This window comes from Chionomys nivalis, chromosome 11 (genome assembly GCF_950005125.1).
Source record: "Chionomys nivalis chromosome 11, mChiNiv1.1, whole genome shotgun sequence".
In the NCBI taxonomy this organism is placed as follows: domain Eukaryota; kingdom Metazoa; phylum Chordata; class Mammalia; order Rodentia; family Cricetidae; genus Chionomys; species Chionomys nivalis.
In genome coordinates, this window is record NC_080096.1 from 7,148,802 (window position 1) to 7,168,723 (window position 19,922).

General features: G+C 45.9%; 1 protein-coding gene across 8 annotated transcripts in view; it reads left to right on the forward strand.

Moving 5' to 3' along the window:
• The window catches only part of Kif1b (kinesin family member 1B), a 140,543-nt gene extending 121,143 nt beyond the window's left edge, over positions 1-19,400 (forward strand). For all 8 annotated transcript variants that reach the window (XM_057785182.1, XM_057785188.1, XM_057785184.1 and 5 more), the window contains 11 exons: positions 4,353-4,467; positions 5,212-5,345; positions 6,811-6,872; positions 7,905-8,050; positions 8,199-8,438; positions 9,986-10,057; positions 11,873-11,994; positions 13,753-13,902; positions 14,192-14,384; positions 14,496-14,614; positions 15,164-19,400. In XM_057785182.1, the coding sequence (XP_057641165.1) occupies positions 4,353-4,467; positions 5,212-5,345; positions 6,811-6,872; positions 7,905-8,050; positions 8,199-8,438; positions 9,986-10,057; positions 11,873-11,994; positions 13,753-13,902; positions 14,192-14,384; positions 14,496-14,614; positions 15,164-15,206 (1,396 nt within the window). In that variant the 3' untranslated portion in view covers positions 15,207-19,400. The remainder of the gene's footprint in view (positions 1-4,352; positions 4,468-5,211; positions 5,346-6,810; positions 6,873-7,904; positions 8,051-8,198; positions 8,439-9,985; positions 10,058-11,872; positions 11,995-13,752; positions 13,903-14,191; positions 14,385-14,495; positions 14,615-15,163) is intronic.
• The last annotated feature ends 522 nt before the right edge of the window (positions 19,401-19,922 follow it).

The window sequence follows — 19,922 nt, forward strand, 5'->3', positions numbered from 1 at the left end:
GAGGCATACGAGACACCTCTCTAGTTTGAAATGTTCACATTTTTATGCTTTAGGGAGGTAGAAGCCTGTTATTAGTTACTTGTGTTGCTATGACAGCAGAGACCTGTAATAGTTACTTGTGTTGCTATGACGGCAGAGGGCTGTATTAATCACTTGTGTTGCTATGACAGCACACCTGGCAAAGCAGCCTCACGAGGGAAAGGTTTGTGGCAGTTCAGGAACATGGTCCCCACAGTGAGGCAGCAGGAGCCTGAGACAGCTGGTCACAATGCACTGCAGGCAGGAAGCAGAGTGAGGAGCACTCTGGTACTCAGTGGTGCTCAGCTCACTGTCTTCTTTGGATTCAGTCTAGAACCCCTACCATGGGATGGCACAGCTCTCCTTTAGGGAGGTTTGTCCCACCTCAGTTAACTAACCAGACAAGCCCTCACGCACATGCCAACAGAGCTGTCTCCAAGGACGATTTCTAGGCCCTGTCAAGTTGACACAGTTTTAAGCATTGCAAGCTCAGATTACTGTGGTGAGTTGCTAAGTGCGTTTGACTAAGGGGACTCATGTTCTCATAGCTAAGGACTAGTGTTTAAATTAAATGCATAGATTGCAGATTGGTAGTATCATATATGTGTCCTAGAGAATAATTGACCAGATCCCAGTTCCCTTTCTTCCCACACCTATACTGTGTTGACCAATTACCTTGGTTTTCTCTTAGCTCAGCAGCAGTTTCTTACCAGTACAAGGTCCCCATGGCAAAGGGCGGGGGTGGGGGGTAATAGATCTGACCTCCATATCTCTTCGTATGTCCATGCTTTTTCTTAATGAAGTCTCAGAAGAGTCCATGGTATTGTAAGTTCCCTATTAGATTGTGTCCCAGAGGTCTCTGTTGTTTGTTGTTGTTTGCCCACTGGAGTTCAGTTTGCTTGTTAGCATAATTTGCCTTTTTTAAAAATATTTTTTTCTGTGTTTCTGTCTATATATTTCTTTCTCTGTCTCTCTGTGTCTCTGTCTCTCTGTCTCTGTCTGTCTGTCTGTCTCTCTCTCTCTCTCTCTCTTTCTGTCTTTTGGCCACTGAACTAACGAAGGCCTTTTTCTATTTTTGCAGGCTCTTTCTTGATAAGGATATTCCTAGGTACTTTCTGTTGCTTTTCTGTTGCTTTTTTGCACATAGAGGTCCTAGTTTACCCAATGCTTTCTGTCTCATGTTGCTTTGGTTGCTGTTTTGACTCAGTGGTTCACTCCTGTGTAAGCCTAAGCTGTACCTAGAACAGAGCAAGACCTTAGTTTGCAGCCTCAGAACGCTGCTGGTGCCTTAGTTCTTCGCCGTGTACACAGCTTCATGTGTAGCTTCTCCAGTGACTTAGTGCTCTAAACTAGTTTCTCATTCCATATACTAAATTTAAATGCTCCTTCTACATCCTGAAGTAGAATAGCTCACATTTCATATGAAATTTCAGGCTTTGTTCTCTGACATGCCCTCCTCCTGTCTCCCCACCCCCACTCTCTCAAAAGTGTGAAAGGTTCATTGCTCTGTAGCTTTGCAGGTCCTGCTCATCTTTGTTTGGTTCTGTGCTATTTGGGTGTTGAGTCTTTGAGAAGAAATGTTAGCTCGTTAGTTTCTTTAAACTGTTTATTATTTTATGTTTTTTTTCCAAGACAGAGTTTCACTATATAGACGAGGTTGGCTTTAAACTCACAAAGATCCACCTGCCTCTGTTTCCTGAGTGTCAGGGTTAAAAGCGTGTGTCATTCCATGTGGCCTCATGTATTTTAAAACATTTATTTTTTATCTGTATGTCTTAATATGTTTTTCTTTTGGGGGGGAGCTAGAAAAAATTTAGCCAGGCAGTGGTGGCTCATACCTTTAGTCCCAGCACTTGGAAGGCAGAGGCCAGCCTGGTCTACAGAGCGAATGTCAGGACAGGCTCCAAAGCTACAGAGAAACCCTGTCTAGAAAAAAAAAAAAAAGAAAGAAAAGAGGACTGGAGAGATGGCTCAGTGGTTAAGAACATTGCCTGCTCTTCCAAAGGTCCTGAGTTCAATTCCCGGCAACCACATGGTGGCTCACAACCATCTGTAATGAGGTCTGGTGCCCTCTTCTGGCCTGCAGACATACACACAGACAGAATATTGTATACATAATAAATAAATAGGCTGGGCGGTGGTGGCATACGCCTTTAATCCCAGCACTCGGGAGGCAGAGGCAGGCGGATCTCTGTGAGTTCGAGACCAGCCTGGTCTACAAGAGCTAGTTACAGGACAGGAAGCAAAACCACAGAGAAACCCTGTCTCGAAAAACCAAAATAAATAAATAAATAAATAAATATTTAAAAAAAAAAAGAAAAGAAAAAGAAAGAAAAGGAAGGAAGGAAGGAAGGAAGGAAGGAAGGAAGGAAGGAAGGAAGGAAAAAGTTAGGTCCCCTTTGTCTTAGCCAGGTCCGCACTAGAATAATTTTTGTTTCAGGTTACGTGAAGTCTTAGCTTGAAAATGAAGTGTGAAAAGACCTTTCTTACACGGCTGCAAACATGGTCTCAGGAGTGGTCCAGGTGGAGCTCAGTGAGGATTTGGGATTGAATGAATAAACTCTAAGGACAGGGAACAGTGATAGAAATCTCTGTCATTGCACCCTCTACTCCAAGGGACCTTTATTTCCTACAGTATGTATGTCCCCAGCCCTGGCAAGCTGACAGGTATCCCATCCCAGACACTGTGGCAGGTAGGGACAGAATAAAAGGGCAGAGTCCTCTTGCTGAATGCCATCTCCCGTTATTAGAGGTTTCCTTCCTTCCTTCCTTCCTTCCTTCCTTCCTTCCTTCCTTCCTTCCTTCCTTTTTTTTTTTTTTTCCAAGACAGGGTTTCTCTTTGTAGCTTTAGAGCCTGTCCTAGAACTCACTCTGTAGACCAGGCTTGCCTTGAAGTCAGAGATCCACTTGCCTTCCTCCTGGGGGCTGGGATTAAAGGCGTGTGCCACTATCACCCAGCTAGAGTTGTCCTTAAACCAAATTTAATAACGATTTTACGTTAAACGGGATTTGGGGTGCATGAAGGTTTTCTGGTCAATCTGTAAGCCATGAAAAAGGCTTCCCCTGTTTGGCATTTTTGTTGCCTTCTGAGTCTATACGGAGAATTTTCATGACTCATATTTATTCCCTCTGGAACTCGACACTGAGAAACATCCCATTCCAGAAAAGAGCTAAGAACAGGGCATTGGGCATTGAAACCTGGGCCCTGGCCCAGTGAGGTGAGGCAGGAGGAGATGCATGGGTGTGCTCAGACAGACGGCAGCTGCTGACTTCCACTGGAAACCTAGAAAAGCAGAAGTAGTGAGCAAGAACCGTTCAGAAGGGTGGGGAAGAATGGGGCTGCGGGGAGCAGGGTGAGCTTACTCCTGTGTGAGCTAGGGGAGCCCTTTCTGCCTGAGAGCTGTGTTGTGAGGCTGTGGGGTGACCAGGCATCTCCTGCACGAGGTGTCACAGTTCTAAGGAGGAAAATGGTACAGAGCTTCGATTCATCTGTAGCCGACCAGCGTCACCTTGTCTGTCATTTTTGCCAACAGGAAACATTAATCCTTGAAGAACTTAAACTTGTTTTGTGGATGTCTGCTAAGTTCAGCTTCTGACGATTTCTTAAATAGAAGGTTGATTTTCAGATGTGTTTGGAAGGACTGAATGATAATTAACCAACTCCAGTGTTGTGAAATTCTCTCTCCTGTTGATGCATCAGTCTGTGGTCACTCAGTGAAATAACGTTCTCCATAGTTAAATTCTGCCCATTCTTCCCTCTAGCCCTCCCAGATGCCGTGTTTCTACGTGTCAGCCGAGCTGTGCTGGGAGGTTTAGCTCTCTGCTGTACGGACTGTGCTTACAGTGGCTGCCTCCTTCCTTTTCATCTCATCACTTTTCTTCTTGCAGACTCTGTCACAGTCTTCTTTCTTTTGAATGTTCTCACAGTTTATGTTTTTGATGGGGCTGCTTTTGTTTGAGAATGAGTTTTGTGCTGTGCCCTGGCGAGCCTGGGACTTGGTATTAGGCCAAGCTAGTCTTGGGCTTCAGCATTCCCGACTCTGCCTGAGTGTGGGGACTGCAGCCTTGTGCCACCGTCCCTGGTAGTGGTGTCACTGCTGTCATGGTTATAGGAGGAAAGGTTATCAAAAATCAGGGATGGGAGCTCAACTAAGTATCCCTAAATGATGGCTGGGCACCTGCCTCTTCCTCTAGGAGATAAGATTCCCCACTGTTAGAGTGTGATTGACAGAGCAGTGGTTGGCGTAGGACTCGTTAGGATTCCTAACACTAGCAGTCCCTCGGCCGCCCTAACATCAGCTCCTTTTGGTTGACGCATTGTCTTTCTGACCCAGGACCTTCTACCGTTTTGAGGCTGTATGGGACAGCTCCCTACATAACTCCCTCCTTCTGAACCGAGTGACACCTTATGGAGAAAAGATCTACATGACTTTATCTGCTTATCTGGAGGTAAGGGACCCAGAATAAGAGCAGGCCCTGAGAAGTGGGCAGTGACAGGGAACAGTCAGCAAAAATTCAACTTATTTTTAATTCTTTTCTTTCCTTAAATTTTTTGTTTGATTGTACTTTGCTAACTGTTCTGATTGTTTTAGATTGTTTTAGATTCTGTTCCAGGGCTCTATTTAGTCAAAAGATAACAACTTTCTGATTACTTAAGCTTCAGGAACCCAGTCACCAGTTAAGACAGTTTCATACCAGGCTTTCCTGGTCAGAATAGGAACTAATAGTTATGTATCTGGGAACAAGGCTGAGTTCTTCTGTTGTTAATTTTATTTTTTGAGACAGAGTCTCATGTATCCAAGGCTTACCTCAAACTTACTCTGTAGCCAAGGGTGACTTGGTACTCCTGTTTCCCCTTCCCGGGTACTGGGATTACAGGTGTGTACCACCATGCCTGATCTGAGCCTGAGTTCTAATCCTTGTGCTGCCACTTACTGCCCATGTCTTTAGATAAGCTCTCTATACCTCAGTTTCTACATTTTTAAATAGCGTGTAATGATAGCATTTTCCCTCAAAGGAAAATGAATGTGTTCATTATGAACACTCCTGACCTTCCATCACTATCAGTTGAGCGGCTTTTGAAATCATTGGTGAAGTAGAGGCCTGCCTGTCTCCACACCAGCTTACGGTCTAGCCTCACATCCCAGGTGCTCTGCCTGCGTTCATTCGGCACCTTATCTTGTCTGTTTGTAGTTGGATCATTGCATCCAGCCAGCCGTCATCACCAAGGATGTGTGCATGGTCTTCTATTCCCGAGATGCCAAGATCTCACCGCCACGTTCTCTGCGAAGCCTCTTTGGTAGTGGCTATTCAAAGTCACCAGACTCGTAAGTTTTTTAAACAAGTTTAGTTTCCAGGTCTTTGCCCAGTTAAACAGAAAGAAACAACAGCCCTTGGGTACCCCATCTGCTGTTGCTGTCTACAGACCATCTGGGTAACTGATACCTGAGATGCAGTGCTCACATGCTGGCATGTAATGCAGTGTTAGTGGATGCGTGTGTAGTGGGGAGCTGTGGGTGGCATTCCCGCCCGGCTCCTAGCCACCTGGCTAGCTTATGCCCCAAAATAACAACAAATTGTATTCATTTAAACACTGCTTGGCCCATTTCTATTCATGTGTGTAGCACCGCAAGGTGTGCTTACCGGGAAGATTCTAGCCTATGTCCATCCTGGGTCGGAGCTTCATCGTGTCTGCTCTGGAGAGGAGAGCTATCGAGTCTGCCGGGGAGAGTGGAGCATGGCGTCTGAGCTCACTTCCTCTTCCTCCCAGCATTCTATTCTGTTTACTCCACCCACCTATGTTCTAACCTATGAGGGCCAAGCAGTTTCTTTATTATTTAACCAATGACCTTCCTCCATCATGCATGAGCTGGTGGAGGCACGGAGAATGTTGTATGGCAGATACTTCCAGAACAGGTTTCCAAGGGCTAATTGTCACTAGTAATCATATTTTTAAACAAATTGATAATGATAGTTTTGTCTTTGTAAGCATTATTGTACATATTTAAGGCATACCAATACATTTGACAAGATATGACATGGACACATGACTATCACGCAGCTTAACGAAGAAAATAAGAATTACTATAATACAGTGAAAGGCTGAGAGGCCCTTTCTGTTCACAGTGTTCAGAACTGTTGATCGTTTCATTCCAGTCAGACGGTTTCCTGTCTTCTGTTATCTCAAGAAGTTTTCTGTTTTCTCAGTTACGTTGTAAATTTTCTAGTTTATCCTATTCTTTTCATCCTGTTAAAATAACAGTGACCAAAATAAAATGAAAATAAGCTCCTCTTAAGAGAAGACAAGTAAACAAATAGTTATCCAAAAAGTAAGCAGTGTCTTAGCCAGGACCAGAAAGACAGCTCAGGGTAAAGGGCCTGCCATCAAGTCTGAAACCTGAGTCTGAACCTCAGAACCCACATGATGACAGCAGGGAACTGACTCCCCAAGTTGTCCTTCAACACACACGCAAACACGCGCACACACACACATACACACACACACACACGATATCAGGGAACTGACTCCCCAAGCTGTCCTTCAACACACACGCAAACATGCACACACACACACACACACACACACACACACACAATATCAGGGAACTGACTCCCCAAGCTGTCCTTCAACACACACACACGCACACACAAAATAAAAATGAAAAAAGAAGTGTGTATGTGGAATTGTAGTCCCTTCAGAAGATCCACTCTTTCTTAAGTAATCAAATCTAGGTTTTCCCCACTTTTATGCTACAAGAAACTCAGCCGTTGTTCTACTTTATTTTCAAATAGCAACCGAGTTACTGGAATTTATGAACTGAGCCTATGCAAAATGGCAGATACTGGTAGTCCAGGTAAGCGTTCACCATACCATATGCTTCAAGAGTCTTGCTTACTCATGTCTTTTAGAAACTGTATTTTACAAACCAGGGGGTAGGATACATAAACACAAGATTTATGATCTGTAGTGTGATTATAAACGGTGTCCAACAGGATATGCTAGACTGTGAAGTATAAACCTGTTGAGAACTAGATAACTTTGACTTAGAAAGCTTTTCCTGAGACCAGGTTTTATTCAAGCCAGCAACTTCCATCAGTCCTCTTACCTTCACGTGCCAGGGGCACGGGTTCTGAGCCACCTTGCATGGCTGCTCAGAAAACCTCACAGCTGCTTACTGTACTGCCTTAATGAAGATTGTTTGTCAGCCTTGCATTATTGAACTTGTAACAACATCAGCCTTACTGAGAGACCATGGGGTTTACAGTCAGGGTGAGACACATAGGTTAGTAATAGTAATAGTAGTTTAGTATGTGCAGGGCCCTAGGTCTGAGCCCAGCATCTCACATGGAAACAAGTTTCGAGAATAGCTTTGGGAGAATGCCATGGATGTATATTCTCTCTCTCTCTCTCTCTCTCTCTCTCTCTCTCCCTCTCTCTCTCATTTTTTTTTTTTTTTTTGAGGCAGTGTTTCTCTGTGTAGTCCTGCCTGTCCTGGAAAACTCCCTTTGTATTAGACCAGGCTGTCCTCAAACTCAGAGATCCCTCTGCCTCTACCTCCCAAGGACTGAGATTAAAGCCGTGCACCACCACCGCCTGGCTTTCTTTCTCTTTTTTGCCACAGGGTCTCACTATATAGTTTTGACTGTCATGGAACTCGGTGTGTAGATGGTTCTGGCCTTGAACTCACAGAGATTCCCTGCTTCTGCCTCTGCAGTGCCACCGTTCCAGGCATCAATGCTGTCAATAAAATCTCACAGATTTTAAGGCCAAATTTAGTTTGCTATGTAAAAATGTGTAAGAGTTAGGAATTTGTTTTGACCTAAATTGGAATCGGGTTTTTCTCTGGAGGAATAAAAAACAAAAGATACGTTTCCTCTTATATTAGGCATGCAGAGGCGGAGGAGAAAAGTCTTGGACACCTCTGTGGCATATGTGCGGGGAGAAGAGAACCTAGCAGGCTGGCGACCTCGTGGAGACAGCCTCATCCTGGAGCACCAGTGGGAGCTGGAGAAGCTGGAGCTGCTGCACGAGGTATCGAGGACTCGGGCAGGATAGCAAACACCCAGTTCACTCCTGCCTTCTCTCCACGGCTCTCGACTTGTTGGTCTGTAAGATGCAAGCATACTGATTTGTGCTTTAAACACTTAATGGTCTTAGATAATGATGTTCATATTCTCAGGTGGAGAAAACACGCCACTTCTTGCTGCTTCGGGATAGACTTGGTGACAGCATACCCAAGTCTCTGAGTGACTCATTGTCCCCCAGCCTCAGCAGTGGGACCCTCAGTACCTCCACCAGTATGTCTTCTCAGATCTCCACCACCACCTTTGAAAGCGCCATCACACCTAGTGAGAGCAGTGGCTATGACTCAGCAGACATCGAAAGCCTGGTGGACCGAGAGAAAGAGCTGGCTACAAAGGTGGAGCATCCCTTCTTTCTTCCTCAGAGTCCCTACCACAGGGGTGGAGGGGACAACTGAGATAGTCTCTGTGTTCTTTAAAGACACTAACACTGAATATAAAAATAATAGGGATCAAAAAAAAAAAAATAATAGGGATCAATTCTTGCCCTTAAGTTTAAGCCTGGATAACAAGTTTATCACGGGGTGTACCCCATAGATGAGGCTTCGTGAACTGACCTTGGAAGTACGTGGTAGGAGGCAGCTAGTAGCTTAGGGAATTCATGAGGTGGGGGGGGCAGGAATGGAGTGGGTCCTGTGTGGGTCATCCAAGACTGTCCAGTGGGTCCTGGGAGTGATGTAAATATTTTAAATGGCATTTGTTTCTATGTCGTTTTAAACAAGATTTAATAATTATTTATAGAAATAATGGTATATAAATCAGTCGGTAGCACATTTACCCAGCATGTGCAAGGCACTGAGTTTGACCTTAAGTACAACAAAATACATTAAACAACAACAACAATAGTTTTCTTTAGTGAAATGAAAAGGATTGCTTTGTGAGACTGTGGAAGAGAGCTTGTGACAGTGATCCAGGCAGAGCGATGAAGCCTTTTTAGGAGCAGGAAGAAGGGGTTCTGGATGGATGGGAGAGGGCAAAGGTGGATGAGGATGACCCATGGGTGTATAGCTGCTCAGTAGGTGGTGACAGAGGAAATGGAAACAGATGGGGGTTTTGTTTTTCCAGTGTGGGGAATTGAACTTAGATCCTCATATACGCTAAGCAAACACTACCACTAAGCTAGATTGCCAACTCATGTCCATGTCTTTTATTGAATGAGAATTAAAGGGATGTTCATTCTTTTGGGTTTTCTGAAACAGAGTCTTCCTGTATTGCCTTGACTGAGCTGGAACTTGTTGCTTAGATCAGGCTAGCCTTGAACTTGCAGCAACCCTCCTGGCTCTGTCTGCTGAGTGCTAAAATTAGAGGCGTATAGTGCCATGCCTGGTCCCACTGCTGTATTCATACAGCAGTGCCTTTTTTTGAGGTAGGGTCTCTCTGTTACATAGTCCTAGCTGGCCTAGAACTTGATATGTAGACCAGTCTGACCTTGAACTTACAAAGATCCACCTGCCTCTGCAGGGGCCACTGCACTCAACTCCTGAGCACTTCGAAATTATGTTTGTAGTCATTTGTTTTGGTTGTATGAAGAATGTGGTGGTGGCACACCCATTTAATCCCAGCACTCAGAGGCAGAGGCAGGTGAATTTATGTGAGTTCAAGGCCAAACTGATCTACAGAGTGAGTTCCAGGGCAGCTAGTGGTTACACAGAGAAACCGTGTCTTGGAAAAAAGAATGGTTCTTTAAATCCATGTGTTCTTTATGGCTTTACCTAGATATATGCTGGCTTTTCTCAGCATTTTCCTAGTTACTCTAAGGCAACATCTGAGCTCTGGCATAGGTGTTGGACATGCCAGCTTTCCTTGTACACAGTGGTTCCTTTAGCCATTGGAGTTTGATGTTCAACCTTAACCAGTTCATCTTCTGTCTTTCTCTCTTTTTTAGTGCCTGCAGCTTCTCACCCACACTTTCAACCGGGAACTCAACCAGGTTCATGGCAGCATCAGTGACTGTAAGGTGAGCACACGAAGGTGGCTGTTTTCACCACTGTGGTGACGACTGTTTCCTTACCAGCTGTCCAGATTTCCTATCACAGCTTTGTGCTTTCAGGCCCTGCGGTGGGCATAGATTTTGTTTGGAGGGACATAGCATTATTCTCTGGTATATCTTCTGATTTGTAGTCAAAACACTGCCTTTTGAAGATGGCAGTCTCCCTCTACGATGCTTAGGACCACTGTCACACAGGAAGTATTTTGTTTCTTTCCTGCTTCCCTTAGGAGAGCATCTGCTGTATGTAGGAAGTGGTATGCTTTTGTATGACACAAAAGTTGTAAGGTGGGGCTGGAGAGATGGCTCAGCGCTTAAGAGCACTGGCTGCTCTTCCAGAGGACCTGGGTTCAATTCCCAACACCCATATGGTGGCTCACAACTATCTGTAACCCCGAGATCTGACACCCTCACACAGACGTACATGCAGGCAAAACACCAACGCACATAAAATAAAGATAAATAAATTTAAAAAAAAAGGATTGTAAGGCTCCTGGCTGTATCAGGCTCAATGCCTTCAGCAAAGGGTGATGATGATTCATGAGCGTACTTGTGTGTCCTTCACGGTCTTAATCAGCTTGACTCTCTGGCTTTTCCTTCAGCCTTCCCAACTACTGCCTGCCTGGGTCTTTGTATACTTCATATACCTTCTTCTAGACACTCCCATGTTTGGATCCGTCATGTCTTCTGGTTTTTGTTCCAGCATTGCCTTCTTGGGAATGAGCCTCCTTCAGCATCCACAGCAAGCTAGCAGCTCTCGGAAACTCTTGTTTTTCATTTTTATTCTTTTAATTTTATATGTATGGGCATTTTGTATACATGTAGGTCTATACACTGCATTTGTGCCTCGTGTCTGTTATGGTCAGAAAAAGGTGTTGTATTCCCTAGAACTGGAGTCACAGATAGGTGTGAGCCACTATGTGGGTCCTAGAAATTGAACCCAAGTCCTCTGTAAGAGCACCAGTGCTCTTAACTACTCAGGCATCTCTCTAGCCCCACTATCTGGCACTTTTAATTTTTATTTTATGTACTTATTTATTGTGAATTTTTTTGAGACATAGTTTGACTATGTAACTCTGGCTACTCTGGAACTTGAGGCCAGCCTGGTCTGCAGAGTTCCAGGATAATCAGGACTACACAGAGAAACCTTGTGTCTATTTTCTTCATTAAATAATGTATGCTCCGTGAGAGCAGGACTTGTGCCATGTGCTTAGAGTAAGGCATGCTTGCTGTAGGTGCTTGATGTGTATGTGCATGAGGCTATTTAATAGGAAGGAGAATTGTTGATGCAAAAATAGAGGTGTGGCTTCTTTTTTGTTTAGTTGTTTAGTTGATTGGTTTTGTTTTTGGATTTTTGAGACAGGGTTTCTCTGTGTAGCTCTGGCAGTCCTGGAAATCACTCTGTACACTAGGCTGACCTTGAACTCAGAGAGATCCACCTGCCTCTGCTCCCCGAGTGTGTGCCTCTACACACAGCTGAGGTTTGTCTTCTTTTATGACCTTTAAATCAGCTTAATAAAATGAGGCACTGGTTGTCTTGGAGAATCTCTGCTGCCCTCGACAGCAGAGTCAGAGCTAATGCTCTTGCCATAGAAGCGTGAGCATGTGAGTTCAGATCCCTAGTACCCCGGAGAGAGGCATTTCCAGTGGAACATGCTGAGAATCCCAGTGCTGGGGAGGCAGAGACAGGTAGGTCCTGGGGCTTGCTGGCCAGTTAGTTCAGCTAAAGTCGGTGAGCTCCATTATTTTGCTGCTCAGTCTCAGAGGTGATGTTCATGTTTCTAGCTGTCTGACGTCTCTCCAATTGGACGGGACCCGTCTGTGGCCAGTTTCAGCAGCTCCACCCTCACCCCCTCCTCCACATGCCCCTCTCTGGCGGACTCAAGGAGCAGCTCAATGGACCAGAAGTAAGTCCCCGATTTCACAGACGGGCAGAGAAAATGCCAGCTTTTCTGTGGTTCTCAGTAAGGTGCTACAGACCACCCAGACATGTGTGGGCTCTTTTCGCGTTATGCCTTAATAAAGGGCCCGGCCGTGCCTTTAATCCCTGTACTCAGGAGGCAGAGGCAGGCCAGTCTCTGAGTTCAAGGCCAGCCTGGTCTACAGATCAAGTTACCAGATGACCAGGGCTACACAGAGAAACCCTGTCTTGAAAAACCAAACAATCAATGAGTCAGTCAATTTAGAGTGTTACTAACTATAAAATTGTTATATTTGTCACTAAGAAAGGAAAAGCTAATTAAACACACCAACAAATGTAAGCTTCTTCCCAGTTCAAGAGGAAACGATGAAACATGGAGGACTGGGGAGGTGGCGCAGATGATAGAATTCCTGCTGTCCAAGCGTGAGCGCCTGAGTTCAGACCCCCAGCACCCGGTAAAAAGTATTTTCAGTGCCTTGTGCCTGTAACCCCAGTGCCGAGGCGGCAGAGACAGGTGAACCCTGGGGCTTGCTGGCCAATTAGTCCAGCTAAAGTTGGTGAGGTCCAGATTCAGTGAGAGACCCTGTCTCAAAAATACCATCTCCAAAGCTCACGAACATCCCAGAAGAGGGAGCAGCAGGAATTTCAGTGCTGGGGCAGGAAGGAGTACTGTGAAATGCTGTCTCCTGAGTGTCACACAGCCATTGCAGCTTATGAACTCACAGCAGCTGTGGCTGCCTGTCTAAGATCTGTGCAAGGTGAAGACAGTCACAGCCCTACCACGGGTCAGGGCACGGCTCACAAGGCCCTTTCCTAGCCGAGGAGCTATTGACAACTGATGGCTTCTGGGAGAGAGTCATTTTTCTTTGGGACATGGCCACTATTAGGTTATCCTTGCTTTAGTAGATGACCCCACACCTATGTGAATACAGGCAGCACTAACTGACCTCAGTAGATTATGAACGTGAAGCTGGAAGGGGCATGTGTTGGTGAGTCAGGGAGTCGGGGGAAGTAGAGAGGTGGAGATTAGCAAAATACATTGTATCCAGGTATAAAACTGTCAAAGAAAAAATAGACTCTTTATAAAAGATTAAAACTTTTAAAATTAAGTGGCTAATGATAGAGGGAGATGTCCAGTGTTGACCTCTGATCTCTGCATCATTAGCTCATGCATACATACACACACACACACACACACACACACACACACACACACAAATAATAAGGCTTGTAAAATTGACTTTTAGAATCAGAAAGATACAGTATCCTCAGGTCCCTAACACAATCAGAACAGGGATAAAGAATGTCCAGATGGCCACTCTGCTCCTGTGGCTTAGGGACCTAGATGATTCTCATTGTTTGCTTCTCTACTTGGACTTACTAAAGACACATAGTGGCCAAGCATCTGTCTCCCTGAGTTTCTGATCGTGAAGTCTACCAGTCCCAGAGAATGCTGCTGCTGTCAGTCAGGGGCACACCTTGGGTCTGGCCATGAGACTGATAGGAAACTCGCAAGGGAATAGAGTTTATAGACTAGCAGGAGGTCCTGACTCAGTGGCCCCCAGTGCCCTTTCATAAGAAAGTGGAATCGAGAATTACCTTTCTGACACCAGCTTGTCTTAGCTGAACGCTGCAGCTGATGTTTGCCCTGGTGTCAGGCAGAAGCACTGTGCCCTGGTAGGGCGATGTCCACAGGTGCTTTGACCTTCCTGAGACGCTTCTTACTCCTTCCCTTCTCTCTAAGGACCCCAGAAGCCAACTCTCGTGCCTCTAGTCCCTGCCAAGAATTTGAACAGTTTCAGATCGTCCCAACTGTGGAGACGCCCTATTTGGCCCGAGCGGGAAAAAATGAATTTCTCAATCTTGTTCCAGACATTGAAGAAGTCAGAGCAGGGTGAGTGCTGTGACAGGCAGCAGGAGTGGATTGTCTGGGCAAGTGTGTTCCGGCCAGGAGTACACTGACTGTCTCTGCTGTGTGTATCAGGCATCCGAGCCTGGCATTCGATGCTGTTGTGGCATTTGCTCTTTTCTGTGTTGCTTTGACCAGTGGGAATCTGGGCCAAAGGGACCGTTTGCCTGTCCTGCTGCATCTGGGGGCTTCCCTAGTGGAGGCATGTGTCGATGGTTCTCAGCTTATTATCACTTATTTTGGAGAAACCGACTTCTTTTGCTCTATCCTTTAGGTCAGTGGTATCTAAGAAGGGATACCTGCACTTCAAGGAGCCTCTTTCCAGCAACTGGGTTAAACATTTTGTTGTGGTCCGTCGCCCTTATGTCTTCATCTATAACAGTGACAAAGATCCCGTGGAGCGTGGCATCATTAACCTGTCTACAGCACAGGTGGAGTACAGTGAGGACCAGCAGGCCATGGTGAAGGTCAGTCTGTCCTTCCCTTTACAGTCTGGCGCTCTGGTCGGTGGCATGGGCCCTACTTTATATCTGAGGTGCTTATAGTGACTTTCTCATTCACTTAATGTTTCTTTCCAGACACCTAATACCTTTGCTGTATGCACAAAGCACCGTGGGGTCCTTTTGCAAGCGCTCAATGACAAAGACATGAATGACTGGTTATATGCCTTTAACCCACTTCTGGCTGGCACAATAAGGTAAAGGTGTTCTCTTGTCTGATTTTATCTTGCTGAGACAGTCCTCCTGTGTAGTCCAGGCTGGATTCTGAGTTCTCCACCTCCTCCCAAGTGGTAGGATTACAGGTGTGCAGTACCATGCCTACCTCTAGGAAGCCATTTCCTTTCTCTCCTTGGCTTTTAGCCCCCGAGATAGCAACATGAATGGGAAAAACATCCTAACTGGGTTGAAAGTGGAGGGAAGCCAAGAGTGTGATGAAGGCACAAGGTGCAGATGAGACCCTTTCTGTGAGGCGTCTGTGTCCTCCCGTAAGGATGCTGTGCTCACCACTGAGCCTACTCTTGGTTTCAGTTGTCAAGAGGCCCTGCTGGCGGGGCACTGAGTGAAGGGACGACTGTGAGTGCTTTGATGGACTCCCACAGTTCAGCTCTCTTCTTCTGAGGGGCTTATCTCTCAGAGTTCCCAGAGCCATGTTTAGGAGCATAGCACCCTGGGTCTGCAACCGTGGGTCACCTTTGAGGAGACCTAACCCTGCCTTTTTCTAACCCTGCCTCCCATCTTTCTCACAGGTCAAAACTCTCTCGCAGATGCCCAAGCCAGCCAAAATACTAAGCAGTTCTGCTGAGCCTTGCTCACTTCGACAGATAAAGAAAGTGTTACCTCTCATTCTCTTTGTGATTCTTGACGGTTATTCTTGTATGTAACCTGTGGCTTTCCTCCTTTGCCCTTCCATCCAGCACTTCTCCAGCTCTCCTGCCCCTATCTCCATGGTTCTGTACTCTTCTTTTTTCTTGTGCTAAGACCTGTAGCATGTGGCCTAACAAAAGGGGGAAAACACTACACACACATACACACTCACACACAAACCCTGAGGGGATCAAATCTCCAGATTATTTTCCGGTGTACTTCAGCTTCTGTTTGAATGGCAGATCCCCTTCATAGTCACTGTCTGTCTGTTGTCCCTGTGTAACTCTGGTTTTCAGGGTAACTCCTCTCTCCCTCTCTCTCTCTTTTTGTTTATGATAATACTACTTTTTCCTGGGTGGCTTAGAGACTAAGGGAGGAGACATTTGGCATGTCAGCCAGTGAGAAAAAAACTTGCTTTTCCCTCCTTCTGTCTCTTTTTTTGGTGACTAATCCTACATTTCCATTCAGGGAAAGCACTGTGGGAAACTCAGAAATGGGATTTATATTCTCTGTCCAAATCAGGACTTAAAGCATGGACTTTTAGAGTGGAAGAGACAGAAGGGTCTTTGTGATAGGCCTGGAAGAGCGGCTGCTGCTGGCCCTTTAAGGCCAGGCTGTTGCAGTCCAGCGGGCAGTGGGCAGTGGGGGTGATCTTTAAAGGAAGGCTGTAGTCGCTGGCTCTCAGTGGAGTCCTGCAGTCTTTCTCCTCCTCACTGGGAAGGAGGCTTTTGTCTAGGTTTCCAACTCTGTCCTCAGCATTCCTGATGCTGGTGACACTGTTTAAAATCATGTGATGTCATGCACACGTCTCCCAGCAGGGGGCGTTGGGGAGTGTTTGACGTGTGGGAGAAACTGGATCAACTTTGCTATGAGATTGCTGAGTGCAGCTTATGATTGTTGTAGCTCCCTTTGGTCAAAGGACTGCAGCTTCAGCGTAAACTTTGAAATCGTCTTCTGACTCCAGCCATTCCCAATAATGCTTGTCTCCTTAACGAACATGGCGAGCTTTGTGTTCTGGATGCCAGAACTGACCAGTCCCCACCACCATTCCAAACAAATCAGAAGACAACACTTAGGGACAAGAAGGAGTGTCCCCAGCTGTCTTGTGGTTTGCATTGGATCCTGACCTGTGGGCCCCACCACCACCTCCGCCCCTCCCCTCCAGTGGCCACTGTTCCCCGGTGGTTTGGAAATGCCCTCTTAGAAAGAAGAGGAACTCCCTGCCACTAGTTCCCGTGGCTTCTAACAAACCAGGTCAGGGTTCAAGAGACCATCAGAAACTAATGCTCTTCCTTTACCTGCCAGTGAGTGTTATGGGACTTAGTAGGGCACAGAAAGCCCTGGCTTGTTTCCTTCAGTTGCTTGGCCAGTGACTGGTCCTGCCAGCCTGTTTCACCATTGCTCAGGCACCCAGGAAAGCATCTGCTCACCTCCACTCTGGGAGGGTTCCCCACCTGAGGGTAGTGGTGGAATGGATTTCCTTCTGGTCAGGAGCTCACTCAGCACTGCATAGCAGCCGCTAGGGAGGCTCGTGGCCATGCAGACCCGCTCCTGACATCTCAGCGGGGCTTCTCCCTGAAGAGCAAGACTCCCAGCCCCTTACGGTTATTACCGTTGCCTTGCAAAGGAAAGGAAAAGTGCACCATGGAAAGAAAGGGCAGAAATCAGACTGTTTTATCTGAAAGAATGATCAGCAAATACTCTGGTGGGTTTGTAACCCTTCCTTCCTCTCCTTAAAGCATAGGTCACTAACTGTATGTTACTTGTCTTCTAAGCGCATGTCTGAGGTTTAATGTAGTCAGAAGCCTGTTGTCTAATGGACTCAACATGCCCCTCTGGTGTATACTCAAATCCAGCAGGCTCTGTCCGTGCTTGGAGACAGCGTCCTGGACCAGAACTAAATCTTCCTTCAGGGAAATGCAAACGAAAGGCCACTTCTAAACTGAGTCACTGACATTGCTGCTGCTGTGAGGGTGGATGGGGGGACCCGCGTCTCTGAGAGAGGTGTGCAGCCTGAGGGAGTGGAACTGTACAATGCGATGCTTGTGTTCTCTTGAAATTCAGACAAAACTGGGTGAGAAAGTCTTTGCTTTGCAAATATCAATGTTAGAATGAGCCAAACGGACCCTTCATAAATGCCCAGATAAGGCGGCCTCAGTGGAAAGCCAGGGAAAGTGAGGTGGAACTTGGGCAGGCATGTTCTATCTGCCGCTTTTGGCACCCCTCTTTCTGTAGGGTGCATGCTCAGATTGGAATCTGAGCAGTTTGGGATTGAGTTCCTTTTCCAGGCACGGTCACCTCTGCTCTAAAAGAGGAAGGGTTTTATGGCAGGACCTGTTTGTGGCATTTTTGTGGCCGCCATAATAGTAGGAAAGTTAAGACAACTAGTCTTTAAGGAGATTGCCTTTTAAGGTTTTTTGTTTTTTTTAATTTTCAAAGCACTCCTTTAAACAAAAAACCTAGAATGAAAACATACAAATTACAGAAAGTGAGTGCTAGTTACCCTCTCTCTTCCTGACTTCTCCCTCCTTCCTTCTCCCGAGCAAATGCAGCCTCCTAGCTGCCCCTGACCAGTGCTCAGGCCTTGCCTGCTTCTGGGAAACACCCTGGGAGTCAGCCAGCTCTCAGGCCCAGACTGTGCGGGTCCAGGCAGTCCCTGCACAAGGTTAGGCAGAGCATGGGCCAGGCTGCTTCCAAACTCCATCCATCCATAAATGAGAGGCCTGATGCGACAAGTGCTGAAGGCTCATCAACCCTGACGCCATTATTTCCCTTCAGCTGCATGAAATCTTTGTATCTATTCGTTTTCAAGTTGTTTTTTTTATCTTGTTTAGATGAAGGATGAAGGATGATTGTGAGAGGGCTTTGAGGTCTAAAACAGACGGCTTCTGTCATGTATTTCAAAGCATAGACTTTGTTACCCGCTGCTGCTTATCTAATTTACAGGGAGATTTAATTTTGTAAGGTATTTGTATATTTATACAGCTGTAATGACTTGCACACTGGACTGATGGGATGATTCTGCCCTGGTGGTGCCTGGTGGAACTCCGGCACTCCCTCCTGGGTGTCGTGCTCTGGCTCTCCTGAACAGTACCGGGGCTGGGTGTTCGTGGATCCTTCACTTTTCACTTGGGTTTCTTTTGTAAGTGTAATCTTTAACTTGCTCTGTGAGAAGGAAAGAATAGTTCTGTTGCTGCTCTTAGAAGGTCTGCTGAGCGCATTGAAATAGAACTCTGGCCCTGTCTGTGCACTGCAGCCATCCACCATGACAGTGAGCCACCAAGACTGGGTAAGACCATCGGCGGGGAGATTATTGCTGTTACTGTTCAAAAGGCCATTTATGAAGTTGGTATTGGAGCTCTATAAAATCTTAAGAGAGCCCCTTATGACTTAAAGAAATTGAGTTGATACAGAACTGGTGTTAAAAACACCGAGGTTACAGCCAGAGGTCAGGGGCGTAGCTTAGTGATAGAGCATTTGGCAGTTCTGTGTGATGCCTTTGATTCAGTCCCCCGGTACTGCGAAGAGAGATAAAAACTTCCCAGTAGATAGCTGCTCAGACAGAAGGTCCAGGCAGAGGTTAGTCTCATGCCAAGTCCTGGATGTTACACGTCATTTGTCACATCTTTGTTTTTTTTTTTTTTTTCATGCTGTGTATTTTGGCATCAGTTCTCCCAAGGAATTCACCAGCCTCCTCATGGTTACCATTGTCTTAGACGTTGTGGCTCCAAAGTACTTGTCTGTTGAGAGCCACGTCTCTCATCACCATCCCCATGCTGTGACAGAACCCGTGAAGCATAAGTGGCCTTTTTGAACCAAGACTTTGCAAACTGATCTCTCCCCAGTGAAGGAGTTGAGCACAAGCAACAATGTACATTATTAATTTTGGATTTCATTTTCATGATTTATTTTGTAAATATCTGATGTTTGGAGCTTGAGTATACAAAATGTAAATACAGTTCTTGTATTTGTACTAATCCTGACTCTTCTGCTGTATAGCCTTAGATGTGTAGTGCAGACATTATTTAACTGTGTATGGTAACCTTGCATCACAGACCTGCTAGTGAACGAGGTAAGAATAATAAAGGTACAACCAGTGCATCAAATGACTCTTGTGTTTATTCCTGTGCCCTTTGGAAAGCCATTGCATACTAATTTTGCTTCTTACAGTGATAATGCTTTGTATTTTTTATTTTTTGGTTTTTCAGGACGGTTTCTCTGTGTAACCCTGTATGTCTTGGAACTCATTTTGTAGACCAGGCTGGCCTTGAACTCAGAGATCTGCCTACCTCTTCCCTCCACCCCTCAGTGCTTGGATTAAAGGTGTGTGCCACCACACCTGGCTTGTTTTATTATTTATTTGGTTTTTTGAGACAGGGTCTCACAGTGTGATCTTGGTTCACCTGGAACTCACTCTGTGGACCAGGCTGGCCTCAAACTCAGAGACCTGCCTACTTCTGCCTCCTGAGTGCTGGTATTAAAGGTGTTTGCCACTGAACCTGGTAATAAATCTCTTTAAAAAAAAAAAAAAGGCCATGGTGCGCCACAGGCTCCTTTCTGACATAACTGAGAAATACATATGGGGGCTGAAGAGATGGCTCAGTGGTTAAGAGCACTGGTTGTTCTTCCAGAGGTCCTGAG